This window comes from Lethenteron reissneri, chromosome 31 (genome assembly GCF_015708825.2).
Source record: "Lethenteron reissneri isolate LAM-NWPU_2019-01 chromosome 31, ASM1570882v1, whole genome shotgun sequence".
Taxonomy (NCBI): Eukaryota; Metazoa; Chordata; class Hyperoartia; order Petromyzontiformes; family Petromyzontidae; genus Lethenteron; species Lethenteron reissneri.
In genome coordinates, this window is record NC_083809.1 from 12,237,840 (window position 1) to 12,259,884 (window position 22,045).

At 56.7% G+C, this 22,045-nt stretch overlaps 1 protein-coding gene across 1 annotated transcript in view; it reads left to right on the forward strand.

Moving 5' to 3' along the window:
• LOC133349808 (receptor-type tyrosine-protein phosphatase N2-like) overlaps window positions 1-22,045 on the forward strand; it is a 95,300-nt gene that overhangs the window by 47,972 nt on the left and 25,283 nt on the right. Inside the window, exons 9-14 of the mRNA XM_061563585.1 lie at window positions 639-718; window positions 7,613-7,677; window positions 12,197-12,412; window positions 12,646-12,855; window positions 13,006-13,153; window positions 18,863-18,936. Coding sequence (XP_061419569.1) covers window positions 639-718; window positions 7,613-7,677; window positions 12,197-12,412; window positions 12,646-12,855; window positions 13,006-13,153; window positions 18,863-18,936 — 793 coding nt within the window. The remainder of the gene's footprint in view (window positions 1-638; window positions 719-7,612; window positions 7,678-12,196; window positions 12,413-12,645; window positions 12,856-13,005; window positions 13,154-18,862; window positions 18,937-22,045) is intronic.

Below are 22,045 nucleotides of genomic sequence, written 5' to 3' on the forward strand. Positions count from 1 at the left end.
CTCACACTGACTCACACGTAGACTCACACGTAGACTCACACGTAGACTCACACAGAGACTCACACAGAGACTCACGTAGACTCACACTGGCACCAGACTTACCATGTTATTATGTGTTCTTCGTGTCCCTGTCTCCCCTGGATCCATGTTCCCATGTCCTCATATCCCTGTGTCCCCGTGTCTCTATGTCCCCGTGTCTCCGTGTCCCCGTGTCCCCGTGTCTCCGTGTCCCCGTGTCCCCGTGTCCCCGTGTCCCCGTGACTCCGTGTCCCCGTGTCCCCGTGTCCCCGTGTCTCCGTGTCCCCGTGTCTCCGAGTCTCCGTGTCCCTGTGTCTCCGTGTCCCCGTGTCTCCGTGTCCCCGTTTCTCCATGTCCCCGTGTCCCCGTGTCTCCGAGTCTCCGTGTCCCCATGTCTCCGTGTCCCCGTGTCCCCGTGTCTCCGTGTCCCCGTGTCTCTGTGTCCCCGTTTCTCCGTGTCCCCGTGTCTCCGTGTCTCCGTGTCCCCGTGTCCCCGTGTCCCGTGTCTCCGTGTCCCCGTGTCCCCGTGTCTCCGTGTCTCCGTGTCCCCGTGTCCCCGTGTCTCCGTGTCCCCGTGTCCCCGTGTCTCCGTGTCCCCGTGTCTCCGTGTCTTCATGCAGCGTGATCGGCCCGGCGCTCGCCTTCCAGATCGGACAGAACGAGCAGAACTTGTCGGTGTCCAGCATCGCCGAGGCCGCAGGCACGAGCAGCACCCCTCTCCCAGACACAGGCGCAGACGCCACTTACAAGTGTTTACCTCGTGTGTGTGTGCGTGTGTCTGTGTCACAGTGTGTGTGTGTCTGTGTCACAGTGTGTGTGTCACAGTGTGTGTGTGTGTGTCACAGTGTGTGTGTGTCTCCCAGACACAGACCCAGACGCCACTTACAAGTGTTTACCTCGTGTGTGTGCGTGTGTGTGTGTCACAGTGTGTGTGCGTGCGTGCGTGTCACAGTGTGTGTGTGTGTCTGTGTGTGTGTCTGTGTGTGTGTGTGTGTCTGTGTCACAGTGTGTGTGTGTGGGGAGCGGAAGTGTAGCGGTTAGCGCGCTGCGCTATGAACCTGGCGACCCGGGTTCGATTCCCGCTCACGGCTAACACCAGTGACGATTATCTAAACCGGTCCTGGGCCTCCCCTAGGTCGACTCAGCCTTAAATGAGTACCTGGTGTGGTGTGTAAACATCGCCACTGGGGAAACAAAGGCGGTCGGGCGTGGTGCTGGCCACCCACCCCCTCGTTCGTGTACCGTTCCGGCCTTCATACTTGCTCGCTAACAGCACTTGCCCCTACAGTCTGTTAAGGCTATACGGGGGATCTTTGTGTGTGTCACAGTGTGTCTGTGTGTGTGTCACAGTGTGTGTGTCTCCCAGACACAGGCCCAGACGCCACTTACAAGTGTTTACCTCGTGTGTGTGTCTGTCTGTGTCTGTGTGTGTGTCACAGTGTGTCTGTGTGTGTGTGTGTCTCACAGTGTGTGTGTCTCCCAGACACAGGCCCAGACGCCACTTACAAGTGTTGACCTCGTGTGTCACAGTGTGTGCGTGTCTGTGTCACAGTGTGTGTGTGTGTCTCCCAGACACAGACCCAGACGCCACTTACAAGTATTTACCTCACGTGTGTGCGTGTGTCTGTGTCACAGTGTGTGTGTGCGTGTGTTTGTGTCTGTGTGTGTGTGTGTCACAGTGTGCATCTCCCAGACACAGACCCAGACGCCACTTACAAGTGTTTACCTCGTGTGTATGTGTCTGTGTCACAGTGTGTGTGTGTGCCACAGTGTGTGTGCGTGTCTGTGTCACAGTGTGTGTGTGTGCGTGTGTGGGGCCTTACCATCAGCCCCACCAAAACTAAGCACCTGCCTGGGTATTTTGTACCATCGGACACTCCACCCCCACAACTCCCAATTGGTGATGGGGCAGTTGTGGAGAGAGTGGAGAGTTTCCCATACCTGGGCAGTGTGCTTATGACCGGCTCCAGTTTATCAGCAGAGGTCTCACTCCGAATCAGTCGAGCGGCAATATCTTTTCATCGGTTGCGTAACGCTGTGTGGAAGCTACCTGGTCTGTCGCTCCGCACGAAGCTTCAGGTCTTCTCGGCCACGGTCATTCCCTCCCTTCTCTACGCTTGCGAAACGTGGACCCCCCTAGTGGAGCATCTTCGCCGGTTGGAAACATTTAGGCTGGCCTGCCTACGATCCATCCTGGGTTTAACCAGGCTGGATTGTGTGAGGAGCTCACAAGTCCTTGAAAGATCTGGGCAAAGTCCCATCAGTGAGCTCCTCCGGCAGGCAAGGCTGCGTTGGCTGGGTCATGTAGCCCGCATGCCCAGCCACCGCATGCCTAAACAGCTTTTGTTCGGCCGGATCGAGGGGGCTAAACGGGCGCAGCACGGGCTAGAGAAGAGATGGAGTGATGTGGTACAGGAGGACGTGGAGCTGAGTGGACTTGCCGATGACTGGTACCAGCGGTGTCAAGATCGGCCTCAGTGGAGGAGGCTCGTGAAGGACGCTACTGGGCAGTTGGAGGCAGTCGCCCTCCAACAATAACGGAGGGCGGAGGAGCGACGCTCACAACAACGAGCGGAGCGCCGGGTGGCTAAAGCACAGCAAGTCGGTACAGTAGGGGGCACAGGTGGTGCATCAGCCAGTCATCTCGGTCATCTCGGTCAATCGACCCGTGGCACCTGGGTCTGCCCCGTGACCTCCTGCCAGCGAGCGTTCGACACTTCACGTGGCCTCAAGGTGCACATGGCCTGGCACAAGCGTCGTGGTGACGTCACCGCCACTTAGTGGTGAATGGCGGTTGTTGTTGTTGTTGTCTGTGTATGTGTGTGTGTGTCTGTGGATGTGTGTGTATCTGTGTGTGTGTGTCACAGTGTATGTGTGTTTCACAGTGTGTGTCACAGTGTGTCTGTGTGTCACAGTGTGTGTGTGTCACAGTGTGTATGTGTCACAGTGTGTGTGTGTGTGTCACAGTGTGTGTGTGTGTCACAGTGTGTCACAATGTGTGTGTGTCACAGTGTGTGTGTGTGTCACAGTGTGTGTGTGTGTCACTGTGTGCGTGTGTCTATGGCAAAAACAACCCCCTACCTCCTCGCGGTGCCGGACGGGCAACACTGTCATAGACATTGCTATGGGGGGAGGGCCAATGCCCATTGGCCCTCTCCCCTCATGGCGTCTGTGACCACCACAGTGGCTAAACGGGGGCTCTGGAAGGGTGCGAGCGGCTAGTAACCCCTCCACCTTCAATTAATTACCACGAGACTACGATATAAACATAAAAATGTAACAAATAAGCTTGTGCCGGAGGCCCCGGGGGGACAGGCTTCTATGACGTCTACTGGCCAAACCCCAATTGGCGGAGCCAGGAAATTGAATCTTCACCCTCGGGGCTCCTCCAGAAACAACATAAAACCACTACGGATGGCCACGTGGAATGTTCGAACGCTCACTGCGGAGGAGAGGCTGCCACTCCTTTGTCGGGAGCTGGACCGGTACCGCCTGGATCTCTGTGGCATTCAGGAGTTCCGGTGGACCGGTTCTGGCTCCTGCCACCATGAGGTGTGGACAGTCCTCCACTCGGGGCAGGAGACTGCCAAACAACAGGGTGTGGCTCTTCTTCTGAACAAAAGAATGAAGGGGGCGTCGGTACGTGGCGGTGAGGTGTGGGAAGCTGTAAGCCCCAGAATACTTTGGGCTCGCCTTCCCATCAACCGGAGGCGAGGAGTGGTGGTCGTGGTTACTTATGCCCCCACCGAAGACGAACATCCGAGGAGGGATGCAGGCAAAGCTGATGAGTCAGATGCCATCTATGACCTCCTGTCACAGGTGCTGGCTAAAGTGGCCACTCGGGACAGAGTCATCTTGTTTGGTGACTTCACTGCCCGAGTTGGTCATGAATCTGGCACCTGGTCTGGAGTGATTGGAAGGCATAGGCCAGATCAGCTCAATAACAACGGTAGGAGGCTGCTAGATTTTTCTGCAGCCCATGGGCTTGTAATTACCAACACGCTCTTCCGGCATCGGCGCATCCACACAACATCATGGATGCATGCCGGGTCCAAGCAAGAACATCTGCTGGACTACATAGTGACGGACCAGCGGATGCGAGCCCATGTCCTTGACACCAGGACCTACCGTGGAGCTGATCTGCCCTCTGACCATCGACTAGTCATCTGTAAGATGCGCCTGCCATTCTTCCACCACTCCGGTGGTGGGTGTACACCCAGGACCCCATTCAAACCAAAAGTGGCCTGGTCTCAGTTAGCTGATGAAACTTGCAAGTGACAATTTCATCATCGCTTGCAGCTGGGGTTGGCATCGTCCCCCACTCCTCCTGATGTCGAGGGAAAATGGGCGAAGTTTAGGACTGTGACTCATGCAGCTGCAATGGCTGCTTTGGGTATGCGGTCCAGACCTCCCCAGAAAACCTGGCTGACAGAGGAGCTGTTCAGGTTAGTGGAGAAAAAGCGACAGGCCCACTCTCATCGGCTACAGCATCCCACGTCAGAGAATGAGGAGGTTTGCCGCAGACTTCGCTCGGAGGTTATGAGAGCCGTAAGGCTCTGCAAGGATGGGTGGTGGTCGCGGGTTGCTGAGGAGATGGAGTCTGCTCCATCAAAAAGTAACCTGCAGCGCCACACCTATTACCATCATTAGGGGAAAAAACGGTGATCCAATCTCTGACCCCCAGGAACAGGTTTGCAGATTTGCTGAGCATTTCTGTGAAGTCCTGGGGGAGGGGAAATCCCTCAGCCAGGAAAACATGGCACAAAGTGTGGATAACCCTGCTGAGGCTGCGGTGCCTCAAATATTGGAAGAGGTCACCCCCTGTGAGTGGCTGGCTGAGGTGCCATCTGTTGAGGAAGTACTGAAGGCGATCCGGAGTCTGAGACCAGGAAAGGCACCGGGCAGAGATGATCTCCCAAGCGAAATGCTGAGGGAGGGTGGCGTTTGTGCACAGACTGCCCTATATGACATCATAACAACAGTCTGGACCACTGGACGGGTTCCGCAGGATTGGAAGGATGCCCTTGTGGTCCGCCTTTTTAAGAAGGGAGACCGCACAGACTGTAACAACTACAGGGGCATCTCACTCCTCAGTGTGCCGGGAAAGGTCCTGGCAAGGATTATTCAACATCGCCTTGCTAGGCACGCTGAGGAGGGGCTTGCGGAGCCCCAATGTGGTTTCAGGAAAGGGCGGTCCTGCACAGATGCCATATTTTCTGTCCGTCTGCTACAGCAGAGTTGTAGGGAATTCCAACAAGACCTACATCTCTGCTTTATTGACCTGGTCAAGGCCTATGATACCATCAGTAGGCCTGGGCTCTGGGTTGTTCTTCGTGCTTTCGGAGTCCCTGACCCTCTGCTCACGATCATTAAGGACCTTCATGATGGTGAGCGGGCCCGGGTAAAACTACGTGGCCGGGAGTCAGAGTCTTTCCCTGTACACCTTGGGGTGCGACAGGGATGTCCTCTGGCTCCCACATTATTTATTTTGACCGCGTAGTTCGTGAAGCCTTCATTAGCTGTACCAGGGGGAATTCCCATTTGGTACAGATATAATGGGGGGCTGATCGACGCCCGGGTGCGATCAAGGGATGGCTCCCTATTGGTCAACCACGTTATGTATGCCGATTATTTGGTAATAGCTGCTCATTCAGAAGAGGAGTTGGAGACGCTGCTGCTGAGACTGGAGCGTGCCTCTAAGAGGTGGGGCCTTACCATCAGCCCCACCAAAACTAAGCACCTGCCTGGATATTTTGTACCATCGGACACTCTACCCCCACAACTTCCAATCGGTGATGGGGCAGTAGTGGAGAGAGTGGAGAGTTTCCCATACCTGGGCAGTGTGCTTATGACCGGCTCCAGTTTAACAGCAGAGGTCTCACTCCGAATCAGTCGAGCGGCAATATCTTTTCATCGATTGTGTAACGCTGTGTGGAAGCTACCTGGTCTGTCGCTCCGCACGAAGCTTCAGGTCTTCTCGGCCACAGTCATTCCCTCCCTTCTCTACGCTTGCGAAACGTGGACCCCCCTAATGGAGCATCTTCGCCGGTTGTAAACATTTAGGCTGGCCTGCCTACGATCCATCCTGGGTTTAACCAGGCTGGATTGTGTGAGGAGCTCACAAATCCTTGAAAGATCTGGGCAAAGTCCCATCGGTGAGCTCCTCCGGCAGGCAAGGCTGCGTTGGCTGGGTCATGTAGCCCGCATGCCCAGCCACCGCATGCCTAAACAGCTTTTGTTTGGCCGGATCGAGGGGGCTAAACGGGCGCGGCACGGGCTAGAGAAGAGATGGAGTGATGTGGTACAGGAGGACGTGGAGCTGAGTGGACTTGCCAATGACTGGTACCAGCGGTGTCAAGATCGGCCCCTGTGGAGGAGGCTCATGAAGGACGCTACTGGGCAGTTGGAGGCAGTCGCCCTCCAACAACAACGGAGGGCGGAGGAGCAACGCTCACAACAACGAGCGGAGCGCCGGGTGGCTAAAGCACAGCAAGTTGGCACAGTAGGGGGCACAGGTGGTGCATCAGCCAGTCATCTCGGTCATTCGACCCATGGCACCTGGGTCTGCCCCGTGACCTCCTGCCAGCAGGCGTTCGACACTTCATGTGGCCTCAAGGTGCACTTGGCCTGGCACAAGCGTCGTGGTGACGTCACCGCCACTTAGTGGCGAATGGCGGTTGTTGTTGTATGTGTGGGGAGCGGTAGTGTAGCGGTCAGCGCGCTGCGCTATGAACTCAGTAACCTGAGTTTGATTCCCGCTCACGGCCAACACCAGTGACGATTATTTGAACCAGTCTTGCGCCTCCGCTAAGTCGACTCAGCCTCAAATGCGTACCTGGTGCAGTGCGTAAACATCGCCACCGGGGAGACAAAGGCAGCCGCGTGTGGTGCTAGCCACCCACACCCTCTTGTGCTGTTCCATCCTTCATAGGTGCTACTCGCTAACAGCACTTGCCCCACACGTCTGTTCAGGCTATCACTTCACACAAAGCTCTGGGTCTATCGGCCACAGTCATGCCCTCAATTCTCCATGCTTGCGAAATGTGGACCCCTCTCATCGACTATGAGCACTAGTTAGAATCACTCATGCTGGCCTGCCGACAATCCATCCCGGATGTAACCAGGCTGCGTTGTGCAAGGAGCTAATCGCCACATGCACCACGACTTCCCACAATGACGTAAACCTCCCCTGCACATAAAGCGGTCCCCCTCCTCAACCTCCTTGCGTTACCCTCCCGAAGCCCTCACCTCTTCCCCGTCACCCATTCCCTTCCTCTCCCCTCCACTCAGTCCCATCCCTCCCCCACAGCCCCTTGCCGTGACCCCCACGCGCCCTCCGGCGCGATCGCTCCACTCCCCGGCCCTTGCACCGCCCCGGCCACCGCAACCATCGCACGTCTCCTCGAGCTGACGTACACGTGCCGGCTAAGCCAATCGCAGCTCGGCCTCGTTACCTGATTGGCCACCCCCCCCCAACGTGACGCGCCGTACCCCCCCTTGACCGCCTCGAGGTGCACCTAGTCTGGCACGCGCGCCGTGTCGGGCGAGCGCGGGGCGAGAGGTGTGACTTTTGTGTGTTTTCTGAATTTTGCAGTTCGGAAGAAAGCGCAGCTCGAGAAGGACAGCGGAGTGAGGATCATCCAGATGGGCGTGGGCGAGGTGAGGCACAGTGCCCCATCATCACCATCACCACCATCACCACCATCACCACTATCACCACCATCACCAACATCAACACCATCAACACCATCATCACGACCATCAACACCACCATCAACACCACCATCAATACCATCACCACCATCACCACCATCACCACCATCAACACCATCACCACCATCACCATCACCACTATCACCACCACCACCATCACCACCATCACCACCACCATCACCACCATCAACACCATCAACACTATCATCACGACCATCAACACCACCATCACCACCATCAACACCACCATCACCACCAACACCACCATCAACACCACCATCAACACCATCACCACCATCATCACCACCATCACCACCATCACCCACCATCAACACCATGAGCATCAACACCACCATCAACACCACCATCATGAGCACCACTATCACCACCGTCAACACCACCACCAACGCGGTGTGTCCATGAGTGTGTGAGTCTGTGTGAGTGTGTGAGTCTGTGTGAGTGTGCGTGAGTCTGTGTGAGTGCGTGAGTCTGTGTGAGTGCATGAGTCTGTGTGAGTGCGTGAGTCTGTGTGTGTGTGTGAATCTGTGTGAGAGCGTGAGTCTGTGTGAGTGCGTGTGTCTGTGTGTGTGTGAGTCTGTGTGTGAGTGCGTGAGTCTGTGTGAGTGCGTGAGTCTGTGTGTGTGTGAGTCTGTGTGTGAGTCTGTGTGTGTGCGTGAGTCTGTGTGTGTGCGTGAGTCTGTGTGAGTGTGTGAGCTCGGTGTGTGTGCGTGAGTCTGTATGTGTGTGAGTCTGTGTGTGTCGGGTGGACCAGTTTTGGCTCCTGCCACCATGAGGGGTGGACAGTCCTCTACTCGGGGCAGGAGACTGCCAAACAACAGGGTGTGGCTCTTCTTCTGAACAAAAGAATGAAGGGGGCGTGGGAACGTGGGAGTGAGGTGTGGGAAGCTGTAAGCCCCAGGATACTTTGGGCTCACCTTCCCATCAAACGGAGGTGAGCAGTGGTGGTCGTGGTTACTTATGCCCCCACCGAAGACGAACATCCATGGAGGGATGCAGGCAAAGCCAATGAGTCAGATGCCTTATATGATGTCCTGTCACAGGTGCTGGCTAAAGTGGCCACTCGGGACAGAGTCATCTTGTTGGGTGACTTCAATGCCCGAGTTGGTCATGATGCTGGCACCTGGTCTGGAGTGATTGGAAGGCATGGGCCAGATCAGCTCAATAACAACTGTAGGAGGCTGCTAGATTTTTGTGCAGCCCATAGGCTTGTTATTATCAACATGCTCTTCCGGCATTGGCGCGTCCACACAACATCATGGATGCATGTCGGGTCCAAGCAAGAACATTTGCTGGACTACATAGTGACGGACCAGCGGATGCGAGCCCATGTTCTTGACACCAGGACCTACCGTGGAGCTGATCTGCCCACTGACCATCGACTAGTCATCTGTAAGATGTGCCTGCCATTCTTCCACTCCGGTGGTGGGTGTACACCCAGGACCCCATTCCAACCTAAAGTGGCCTGGTCTCAGTTAGCTGATGAAAGTTGCAAGCGAGAATTTCATCATCGCTTGCAGCTGGGGTTGGCATTGTCTCCCACTCCTCCTGATGTCGAGGGTAAATGGGCGAGGTTTAGGACTGTGACTCATGCAGCTGCAATGGCTGCTTTGGGTACGCGGTCCAGACCTCCCCAGAAACCCTGGCTGACAGAGGAGGTGTTCAGGATAGTTGAGAAAAAGCGACAGGCCCACTCTCATCGGCTACAGCATCCCACGTCAGAGAATGAGGAGGCTTACCACAGCCTTCGCTCGGAGGTTCAGAGGGCCGTAAGGCGCTGCAAAGATGGGTGGTGGTCGCGGGTTGCTGAGGAGATGGAGTCTGCCTCAGTGGCCCGCGATCACAAATCACTATTTAACTCCATCAACAAAGTAACCTGCAGCGCCACACCTATTTCCATCATTAGGAGAAAAAACGGTGATCCAATCTCCGACCCCAAGGAACAGGTTTGCAGATTTGCTGAGCATTTTTGTGAGGTCCTGGGGGAGGGGAAATCCCTCAGCCAGGAAAACATCATGGCACAAAGTGGGGATAACCCTGCTGAGGCTGCGGTGCCTCAAATATTGGAAGAAGTCACCCCCTGTGAGTGGCTGGCTGAGGTGTCATCTATTGAGGAAGTACTGAAGGCGATCCGGAGTCTGAGACCAGGAAAGGCACCGGGCAGAGATGATCTCCCAAGCGAAATGCTGGGGGAGGGTGGCGTTTGTGCACAGACTGCCCTATATGACATCATAACAACAGTCTGGACCACTGGACGGGTTCCGCAGGATTGGAAGGATGCCCTGGTGGTCCCCCTCTTTAAGAAGGGGGACCGCACAGACTGTAATAACTACAGGGGCATCTCACTCCTCAGTGTGCCGGGAAAGATCCTGGCAAGGATTATTCAACATCGCCTTGCTAGGCACGCTGAGGAGAGGCTTGCGGAGCCCCAATGCGGTTTCAGGAAAGGGCGGTCCTGCAAGGATGCCATATTTTCTGTCCGTCTGCTACAGCAGAGATGTAGGGAATTCCAACAAGACCTACATCTCTGCTTTATTGACCTGGTCAAGGCCTATGATAGCATCAGTAGGCCTAGGCTCTGGGTTGTTCTTCGTGCTTTCGGAGTCCCTGACCCTCTGCTCATGATCATTAAGGACCTTCATGATGGTGAGCGGGCCCGGGTAAAACTAGGTGGCCGGGAGTCAGAGCCTTTTCCTGTACACCTTGGGGTGCGACAGGGATGTCCTCTGGCTCACGCATTATTTAACATCTATTTTGACCACGTAGTTCATGAAGCCTTCAATAGCTGTACCTGGGGAATTTCCATTTGGTACAGATATAATGGGAGACTGGTCGATGCCCGGGTGCGATCAAGAGATGGCTTCCTATTGGTCAACCGCGTTATGTATGCCGATGATTTGGTAATAGCTGCTCATTCAGAAGAGGAGTTGGAGACGATGCTACTGAGACCCCTAAGAGGTGGGGCCTTACCATCAGCCCCACCAAAACTAAGCACCTGCCTGGGTATTTTGTACCATCGGACACTCCACCTCCCACAACTCCCAATCGGTGATGGGGCAGTTGTGGAGAGAGTGGAGAGTTTCCCATACCTGGGCAGTGTGCTTATGACCGGCTCCAGTTTAACAGCAGAGGTCTCACTCCGAATCAGTCGAGCGGCAATATCTTTTCATCCGTTGCGTAACGCTGTGTGGAAGCTACCTGGTCTGTTGCTCCGCACGAAGCTTCAGGTCTTCTCGGCCACAGTCATTCCCTCCCTTCTCTACGCTTGTGAAACGTGGACCCCCCTAATGGAGCATCTTTGCCAGTTAGAAACATTTAGGCTGGCCTGCCTACGATCCATCCTGGGTTTAACCAGGCTGGATTGTGTCAGGAGCTCACAAATCCTTGAAAGATCTGGGCAAAGTCCCATCCATGAGCTCCTCCGGCAGGCAAGGCTGCGTTGGCTGGGTCATGTAGCCCGCATGCCCAGCCACCGCATGCCTAAACAGCTTTTGTTTGGCCGGATCGAAGGGGCTAAACGGGGGCGGGCTAGAGAAGAGATGGAGTGATGTGGTACAGGAGGACGTGGAGTTGAGTGGACTTGCCAATGACTGGTACCAGCGGTGTCAAGATCGGCCTCTGTGGAGTAGGCTCGTGAAGGACGCTACTGGGCAGTTGGAGGCAGTCGCCCTCCAACAACAACGGAGGGCGGAGGAGCAACGCTCACAACAACGAGCGGAGCGCCGGGTGGCTAAAGCACAGTAATTTGGCACAGTAGGGGGCACAGGTGGTGCATCAGCCAGTCGTCTCGGTCATCGCAGTCAGTCGACCCGTGGCACCTGGGTCTGCCCCGTGACCTCCTGCGAGCGGGCGTTCGACACTTCACGTGGCCTCAAGGTGCACTTGGCCTGGCACAAGCGTCGTGGTGACGTCACCGCCACTTAGTGGCGAATGGCGGTTGTTGTTGTTGTTGTGTGAGCTCGGTCTGAGGCCGAGCTCCCTGTAGAGCCGGGGCGCCACCGTGCGGCGTGTGGAGCGTGCAGTGTGCAGCGTGGGATGTGGAGCGTCACGTACTCCCTGGTGCCGCTCCCTTGCTTAACTTACGCTGCACATCTCTCCCCCCCCCCCCCCCCCCGTGTCGCTCTCCTCCCTCTTTTTTCTTTCTCTCCCTCTCTGCCCCCCCCCTCTTTCTCCTTCCTTTCTCCCCCACCCCTCTCATCCCCCCCATCTCTCTCCCCCCTCCCTGTCTCCCCCACCCGCTTCCCCACCCTCCACCCTCCTCTCTCTCCCCTCTACCCCCCCTCCACCCCCCCTCCATCCTCCCTCCCCCCCACCCTCTACCCCCCCCTCCACCCTCCTCCCCCCCCTCCACCCTCCCTCCACCCTCCCTCCCTCCACCCTCCCTCCCCCCCTTGCCCCCCCTCCACCCCCCCTCTACCCCCCCCCTCCACCCTCCCTCCGGGAGCAGCAGCGCTCTGGCCTGCAGGTGGTGCCGCGGCTGCGCCGTGGCGAGCAGCCCTCCTCCCGGCGCCTGCTGGCGCTCTCCGTGGTGCTGGCGTCGTGCGCCGGCGGCGTGCTGGCGGCGGGCGCCGTGCTCTACTGTCTGCGCAGGCGCCGCGGGGGGGACAAGGGGGGGGGCGCGGGGGGACACGCGGGTGGCACCGAGCCCAGCGCGGACTACCAGGTGAGCGGGCGGGTAAGTGGGCTGGTGAGGAGGTGGGTGAGCGGGCGGGTGAGTGGGTGGGTGAGTGGGTGAGCGGGCGGGTGAGTGGGTGGGTGGGTGAGTGGGTGGGTGAGCGGGCGGGTGAGCGGGCGGGTGGGCGAGTGGTTGGGCGAGCGGGCGAGCGTGTGGTTGAGTGGGTGGGTGAGTGGGTGGGTGGGCGAGTGGGCGAGCGTGTGCGCGCGTCCCTTCCTCAGGAGCTGTGCCGCCAGCGCATGGCGGCGCGCTGTGCGGAGCGTGGGGAGGGCGTCCCGCCGGCGCCCGCCCACGGCTCGCGCGTCAGCAGCGTCTCGTCCCAGCAGAGCGACGCGGCCCAGCGCAGCCCATCGTCACGCAGCAGCTCCTCCTCGTGGTGCGAGGAGCCCGTCGCCTCCACCATGGACATTTCCACCGGCCACATGGTGCTGGTGAGCCCCCCGCCCGCCCCCCACGCCGCCCGCCCCCCACTCGCCCCCCACGCCGCTCGCCCCTTAATCGGCATGCGTTGACGGAGCCTCCGGCCACCGTTTCTGGACCCGGTTCTCAATTGCTGAGCGGTGCCCCCCCCCCCCCCCCAGGCCTACATGGAGGACCACCTGAGCAACAAGGAGCGGCTGAGCCGCGAGTGGGAGTCGCTGTGCTCGGAGCAGGCGGACCCCGCGGTGTGCACCGTCGCACTGGCGCCGCAGCACGCGCACAAGAACCGTACCGCGCACTCCACACCCTGTACGGCGCACACACACGCACACACACGCACGCACACACACACGCACACACTCACACACTCATACACTCATAAACAAACACACACATACATTCATACACACACGCACACACACGCACAAAGACACGCACACATGCACACACTCATACACTCATACACACGCACACACATGCACACGCGCACACATACACACACACGCACGCACACACGCACACACGCACACTCATACACACACGCACACACAAACACTCATGCACACACGCACACACACATACACACGCACACACGCACACACGCACACACATACACATGCACACACGCACACACATACACACACGCACACACATACACACACGCACGCACACACATACACACACACACACTCATACACACGCGCACACGCACACACGCACACTCATACACTCACGCACACACGCACACTCATACACTCACGCACGCACACACGCACACACTCATACAACAACAACAACAACCGCCATTCGCCACTAAGTGGCGGTGACGTCACCACTACGCTTGTGCCAGGCCAAGTGCACCTTGAGGCCACGTGAAGTGTCGAACGCCCGCTGGCAGGTCACAGGGCAGACCCAGCAGGTGCCACGGGTCGACTGACCTAGATAACCGAGATGACTGGCTGATGCACCAGCTGTGCCCCCTACTGTACCAACTTGCTGTGCTTTAGCCACCAGGCGCTCCGCTCGTTGTTGTGAGCGTCGCTCCTCCGCCTTCCTTTGTTGTTGGAGGGCGACTGCCTCCAACTGCCCAGTAGCGTCCTTCACGAGCCTCCTCCACTGAGGGCGATCTTGACACCGCTGGTAACCAGTCATCGGCAAGTCCACTCAGCTCCACGTCCTCCTGTACCACATCACTCCATCTCCTCTCTAGCCCGTGCCGCGCCCGTTTAGCCCCCTCGATCCGGCCGAACAAAAGCTGTTTAGGCATGCGGTGGCTGGGCATGCGGGCTACATGACCCAGCCAATGCAGCCTTGCCTGCCGGAGGAGCTCACCGATGGGACTTTGCCCAGATCTTTCAAGGATTTGTGAGCTCCTCACACAATCCAGCCTGGTTAAACCCAGGATGGATCGTAGGCAGGCCAGCCTAAATGTTTCCAACCGGCGAAGATGCTCCATTAGGGGGGTCCACGTTTTGCAAGCGTAGAGAAGGAAGGGAATGACCGTGGCCGAGAAGACCTGAAGCTTCGTGCAGGAGCGACAGACCAGGTAGCTTCAACACAGCGTTACGCAACCAATGAAAAGATATTGCCGCTCGACTGATTCGGAGTGAGACCTCTGCTGGTAAACTGAAGCCGGTCATAAGCACACTGCCCATGTATGGGAAACTCTCCACTCTCTCCACAATTGCCCCATCACCGATTGGGAGTTGTGGGGGTGGAGTGTCCGATGGTACAAAATACCCAGGCAGGTGCTTAGTTTTGGTGGGGCTGATGGTAAGGCCCCACCTCTTAGTGGCATACTCCAGTCTCAGCAGCAGCGTCTCCAATGAGCAGCTATTACCAAATCATCGGCATCATTAACGTGGTTGACCAATAGGGAGCCATCCCTTGATCGCACCCGGGCGTCGATCAGCCTCCCATTATATCTGTACCAAATGGAAATTCCCCCGGTACAGCTATTGAAGGCTTCACGAACTAAGCAGTCGAAATAGATGTTAAATAATGTGGGAGCCAGAGGACATCCCTGTCCAACCCAAGGTGTACAGGGAAAGGCTCCGACTCCCGGCCACGTAGTTTTACCCGGGCCCGCTCACCATCATGAAGGTCCTTAATGATCGTGAGCAGAGGGTCAGGGACTCCGAAAGCACGAAGAACAACCCAGAGTCCAGGCCTACTGATGGTATCATAGGCCTTGACCAGGTCAATAAAGCAGAGATGTAGGTCTTGTTGGAATTCCCTACACCTCTGCTGTAGCAGACGGACAGAAAATATGCCATCTGTACAGGACCGCCCTTTCCTGAAACCGCATTGGGGTTCCGCAAGCCTCTCCTCAGCGTTCCTAGCAAGGCGATGTTGAATAATCCTTGCCAGGACCTTTCCCGGCACACTGATGAGTGAGATGCCCCTGTAGTTCTTCCAGTCTGTGCGGTCCCCCTTCTTAAAGAGGGGGACCACCAGGGCATCCTTCCAATCCTGCGGAACCCGTCCAGTGGTCCAGACTTGTTATGATGTCATATAGGGAAGTCTGTGCACAAACGCCACCCTCCCTCAGCATTTCGCTTGGGAGATCATCTCTGCCTGGTGCCTTTCCTGGTCTCAGACTCCGGATCACCTCTTCCAATGCCTGTTCCTGGAGGTCGGAGAATGGATCACCGTTTTTTCCCCTAATGATTGTAATAGGTGTGGCGCTGCAGGTTACTTTTTTGATGGAGTTAAATAGTGATTTGTGATCGCGGGCTACTGAGGCAGACTCCATCTCCTCAGCAACCCGCGACCACCACCCATCCTTGCAGTGCCTTACGGCTCTCCGAACCTCCGAGCGAAGGTTGCGGTAAACCTCCTCATTCTCTGACGTGGGATGCTGTAGCCGATGAGAGTGGGCCTGCCGCTTTTTCTCAATTAAACTGAACACCTCCTCTGTCAGCCAGGGTTTCTGGGGAGGTCTGGACCGCGTACCCAAAGCAGTCATTGCCGCTGCATGAGTCACAGTCCTAAACCTCGCCCATTTACCCTCGACATCAGGAGGAGTGGGGGACGATGCCAACCCCAGCTGCAAGCGATGATGAAATTCTCGCTTGCAACTTTCATCAGCTAACTGAGACCAGGCCACTTTTGGTTTGAATGGGGTCCTGGGTGTACACCCACCACCGGAGTGGAATAATGGCAGGCACATCTTACAGATGACTAGTCGATGGTCAGTGGGCAGATCAGCTCCACGGTAGGTCCTGGTGTCAAGAAGATGGGCTCGCATCCGCTGGTCCGTCACTTTGTAGTCCAGCAGATGTTCTTGCTTGGACCCGGCATGCATCCATGATGTTGTGTGGATGCGCCGATGCCGGAAGAGCGTGTTGGTAATTACAAGCCCATGGGCTGCACAAAAATCTAGCAGCCTCCTACCGTTGTTATTGAGCTGATCTGGCCCATGCCTTCCATTCACTCCAGACCAGGTGCCAGCATCATGACCAACTCGGGCATTGAAGTCACCCAACAAGATGACTCTGTCCCGAGTGGCCACTTTAGCACACGCACACACACACACTCATACACACGCGCACACACGCACACACATGCACACATGCACACACGCACGCACATACGCACACAGGCGCACACTCATACACACACGCACACATGCAGGCACACACGCAGACACACGCGCACTTACGCACACACGTACACACACGCACACTCATACACGCACGCTCATGCACACTCATGCACACTCACACACACACGCACACACACGCACACTCATACACACACACGCACACACACACACGCACACACTCATACACACACACACGCTCATGCACACTCACACGCTCACGCACACATGCACTCACACTCATACAGATGACTAGTCGATGGTCAGTGGGCAGATCAGCTCCACGGTAGGTCCTGGTGTCAAGAAGATGGGCTCGCATCCGCTGGTCCGTCACTTTGTAGTCCAGCAGATGTTCTTGCTTGGACCCGGCATGCATCCATGATGTTGTGTGGATGCGCCGATGCCGGAAGAGCGTGTTGGTAATTACAAGCCCATGGGCTGCACAAAAATCTAGCAGCCTCCTACCGTTGTTATTGAGCTGATCTGGCCCATGCCTTTCATTCACTCCAGACCAGGTGCCAGCATCATGACCAACTCGGGCATTGAAGTCACCCAACAAGATGACTCTGTCCCGAGTGGCCACTTTAGCACACGCACACACACACACTCATACACACGCGCACACACGCACACACATGCACACATGCACACACGCACGCACACACGCACACAGGCGCACACTCATACACACACGCACACATGCAGGCACACACGCAGACACACGCGCACTTACGCACACACGTACACACACGCACACTCATACACGCACGCTCATGCACACTCATGCACACTCACACACACACGCACACACACGCACACTCATACACACTCATACACACACACGCACACACACACACGCACACACTCATACACACACACACGCTCATGCACACTCACACGCACACACGCACTCACACTCATACACACACGCACACACACTCATACACACACGCACACATACACACATGCACAGACATACACACACGCACACACGCACACATGCACTCACATACACACGCGCACACTCATGTACACTCACGCACTCACGCACACGCGCACTCACGCACACGCACATTTACACGCACGTGCGCATGCACACATGCACACACGCGCATGCACACATGCACACACACAAAGACAAAGATCCCCCGTGTAGCCTTAACAGATTGTAGGAGCAAGTGCTGTTTGCGAGCACTATTGAAGGCCGGCACGGCACATGAGGGGGTGGGTTACCAACACTACCCTAGTGGCGATGTTTACACACCGCACCAAGTACTCATTTGAGGCTGAGTCGACCTAGGGGAGGCCCAGAACCGGTTCAGATAATCGTCACTGGTGTTGGCCTTTAGCGGGAATCGAACCCGTGTCGCCGGGTTCATAGCGCAGTGGGCTGACCGCTGCACTACTGCTCCCCAAACACACATATAGACGTGCACACACACGCGTACACACACGCGTACACACATACAGACGTGTACACACACGCGTACACACACACATACAGACGTGTACAGACGTACACACACGCGTACACACACACATACAGATGCGCGCACACACGCGTACACACACGCGTACACACACGCTCGCCAGAGTTGCCGATGTTGACGATTGCTTTGCTTGTGTAACTAGGGGGTGATAATGGTGATAACGGCTGTGATGATGATGATGGAGGTGATGGTGAGGATGGTGATAGTCATAATGATGGTGATGATGATGGTGAGGATGGTGAGGATGGTGATGGTGAGGATGGTGATAGTCGTAATGATGGGGATGGTGATGTTGGTGATGATGGTGATGATGGTGATGGAGGTGATGGTGAGGATGGTGATAGTCGTAATGATGGGGATGGTGATGATGGTGATGATGGTGTTGGAGGTGATGGTGAGGATGGTGATAGTCGTAATGATGGGGATGGTGATGATGGTGATGACGGCTGTGATGATGATGGTGATGATAGTGATGACGGCTGTGATGATGATGGTGATGATGGTAATGATGATGATGATGGTGATGATGGCGGCTACGATGATGATGATGGTGATGATGGTGATGATGGTGGTGATGGTGGTGGTGATGGCTGTGATGATGATGGTGATGATGGTGATGATGGTGGTGACGGCTGTGATGATGATGGTGATGATGGTGATGGAGGTGATGGTGATGATGGTGATGGTGAGGATGGTGATGATGGTGATGGAGGTGATGGTGATGATGGTGAGGATGGTGATGATGATGATGGTGATGATGGTGATGATGGTGATGATGGTGATGGAGGTGATGGTGATGATGGTGATGGTGAGGATGATGATGGTGATGATGGTGATGATGGTGATGGAGGTGATGATTGTGATGGTGATGATGGTGATGATGGTAATGAGTGCCCGTCCTGCCCCGCCGCTCCTCCCCCCCAGACGACCACGCTCGCATCGTCCTCAAGGCCGACGTCAACCCCTCCCACTCGGACTACATCAACGCCAGCCCCATCGTGCGTGGTCCCCCATCACCACCAACATCATCACCAGGATCACCACCACCAGCATCATCACCACTACCCTCACGATCACCACCACGAACATCACCAGTACCACCACAAGCACCATCACCACCACCAGCAGCACCACTACCATCACCACCACCAACATCACCACTACCACCACAAGCACCACCACTACAATCACCACCACCACCGACGTTATTACCACCGTCACCACCAACAACAACATCAACTGCCATTCGCCACTAAGTGGCGGTGACGTCACCACGACGCTTGTGCCAGGCTATGTGCACCTTGAGGCCTCGTGAAGTGTCGAACGCCCGCTGGCAGGAGGTCACGGGGCAGACCCAGGTGCCACAGGTCGACTGACGTAGACATCTGGCTGATGCACCACCTGTGCCCCCTACTGTGACAACTTGCTGTGCTTTAGCCACCCGGCGCTCCTCTCGTTGTTGTGAGCATCGCACCTCTGCCCTCCGTTGTTGTTGGAGGGCGACTACCTCCAACTGCCCAGTAGCGTCCTTCACGAGCCTCCTCCACAGAGGCCGATCTTGACACCGCTGGTACCAGTCATCGACAAGTCCACTCAGCTCCACATCCTCATGTACCACATCACTCCATCTCTTCTCTAGCCCGTGTCACTGCCCATGTAGCCCCCAGGAACCGGCCGAACAAAAGCTGTTTAGGCATGCGGTGGCTCGGCATGTGGGCTGCATGGCCCAGCCAGCGCAGCCTTGCCTGCTGGAGGAGCTCGCCGATGGGACTTTGCCCAGATCTTTCAAGGATTTGTGAGCTCACAAAATCCAGATTAAACTCAGAATGGATCGTAGGCAGGCCAGCCTAAATGTTTCTAACCGGAAAAGATGTTCCATAAGGGGGCCCACGATTCGCAAGCATAGAGAAGGGAAGGAATGACTGTGGCTGAGAAGACCTGAAGCTTCGTGCGGAGTGACAGACCAGGTAGCTTCCACACAGCGTTATGCTACCGATGAAAAGAAATGCCGCTCGACTGATTTGGAGTGAGACCTTTGCTGTTAAACCGGAGCCGGTCATAAGCACACTGTCCAGGTATGGGAAACTCTCCACTCTCTCCACAACTGCCCCATCACCAATTTGGAGTTGTGGGGGTGGAGTGGCCGATGGTACAAAATACCCAGGCAGGTGCTTAGTTTTGGTGGGGCTGATAGTAAGTCCCCACCTCTTAGTGGCACGCTCCAGGTTGAGCAGCAGCAGCGCCTCCAAATCTCCTCTGAGTGAGCAGCAATTACCAGATCATCGGCATACAGATGTAGAGGTGATACGCGCTGGGATTAGAGATCGTATGCCAGCGCGTAATGATTGGCTGTGGACGGGTGACGTGCTGAGAGGGAGTGATCGGGTGGCAGCGCGGTGTGATTGGTGGAGGAGTGTTAACACGCGCTGGGGAAAACGGATCGTAGAGAGAGTGCGTCGTGATTGGTTCATTAAGGAGCGATGCTCACGTTGAAGTACGCATCAGCTCCGCCTCTCGTGAGCAGGGGCTATAAAAGGGGATGCACACAGGCGTGAGAGGAGAGTGTGTAACCAGCGAAGAATGAAGACGGGGATGAAGACCTAGGGCCCTGCGGTACCTAGTCCCGCTGTCCTAACGGGACCGGGACTCTGTGTAACCCAGAGGCGAGTGTAGTGTGTGTAGCCAGAGGCGTAAGGTCTACACGAGCCGAATGCAGTGTATTGTGTAGCCAGGGACATAGGGTCTACACGAGTCGAGTGTATTGTGTAGCCAGAGGCGTAGGGTCTACACGAGTGAAGGGTATCGTGTGTAGCCAGAGGCCTAGAGTTTACACGAGAGTAGTGGAGTGTGAAGTCGGAAGAAAGGAGACTACACGTTGTATTTTGATACGTAAAGATTTAATAAAAGTGTGTTCCCGTCAAGAAGTTCCTGCCGTCAATTCCCATACTTCAACTGGCGTCAGAAGTGAAACGGTCTTCCAAGCATGGATACAAGGAGGAACCGTCGGACCCACGGGATTGACCACGGGGACAACCTCGACGACGCGGGCCAGCTGGCATCGGGGGGTGAGGAAGAGGAGTTGCCCACGGGGCAGGATCCGCCGACGGCGCCGGACGAGAGACGGGGGACTGACGCCGTGCTTCGCGAAGCGCACTCCCGTCTGGCGGAGCTGCTGCTCGCCGCCGCGTCCATCCTGGCGGAGATCAGCTCGTCGGGAGGAGCGGGAACGGCGGCCGACGTTCTGCAGGGTCGCCCTGCAGATTCCCGCCAAAACGATTTGGCGATGGCCGCCATTTCATCTGCACCGACTTTTGGCGGGAACGGCCATCACCACGTGGCAGCGGTTCTCCATGCGCGCCCGCTGACGTCACCAACGCGCGCGGCGGACCGCCATCACACACCCGCCGAGGGGGCCGCCATCTTACACACCGACGGGGCGGCAGAGAGGAAGCACGAGGAGGAGGACGACTTCATCTTTCAGCAGCGCCTTCCCACGTTGTCAGCCTTCAAGGCGGAAGGCGGGGATTGGAGCCAATTTCAGCGCAGATTTTTGGCGCATCAGGAGATGTCCGCCTGGTCCGACGCTACGGCACTGCGGGCACTGCCTGCCATGCTGGATGACAACGCGCTCGCGGCCTTCACGTCCGCACGCAGGTCGGACCGCTCCACGCTCAAGGATGCGCTGGCTCTCATGGCCAAGGTCTATGGTCCTCCCTCGGTGTGCCGCCATCATTTTTATGCAAGACGGAAGGCGGACACGGAGACCGTGCTCGCCTACCGCACGGCGTTGCTTGCTCTCGCCGACGCCGCGTTCCCTCGTATGGACGAGGAGGGGCAAGATGCCATGGTTTTGGAGCAGCTGCTCAAGTTGGCGCAGGACCTGGGGGTCCCCATCAACACGGCCGATGAGACCGATATTTCATCCTTACGGGTCGCCACAAGCATACAAGCGCACGAGGTCCTTCAACGTAAACAGGGAGTCGTCTGCAACGCTGCCGTGGCCTCAACTCCGGGCCCAGTTGTCACCGTGCCCCAAGTCGTCAGCCCACGAGAGGAGGCGTTCATCGTGGGACGACCGGGGGACTGGAGATCGGGGGGTCGTTCGCC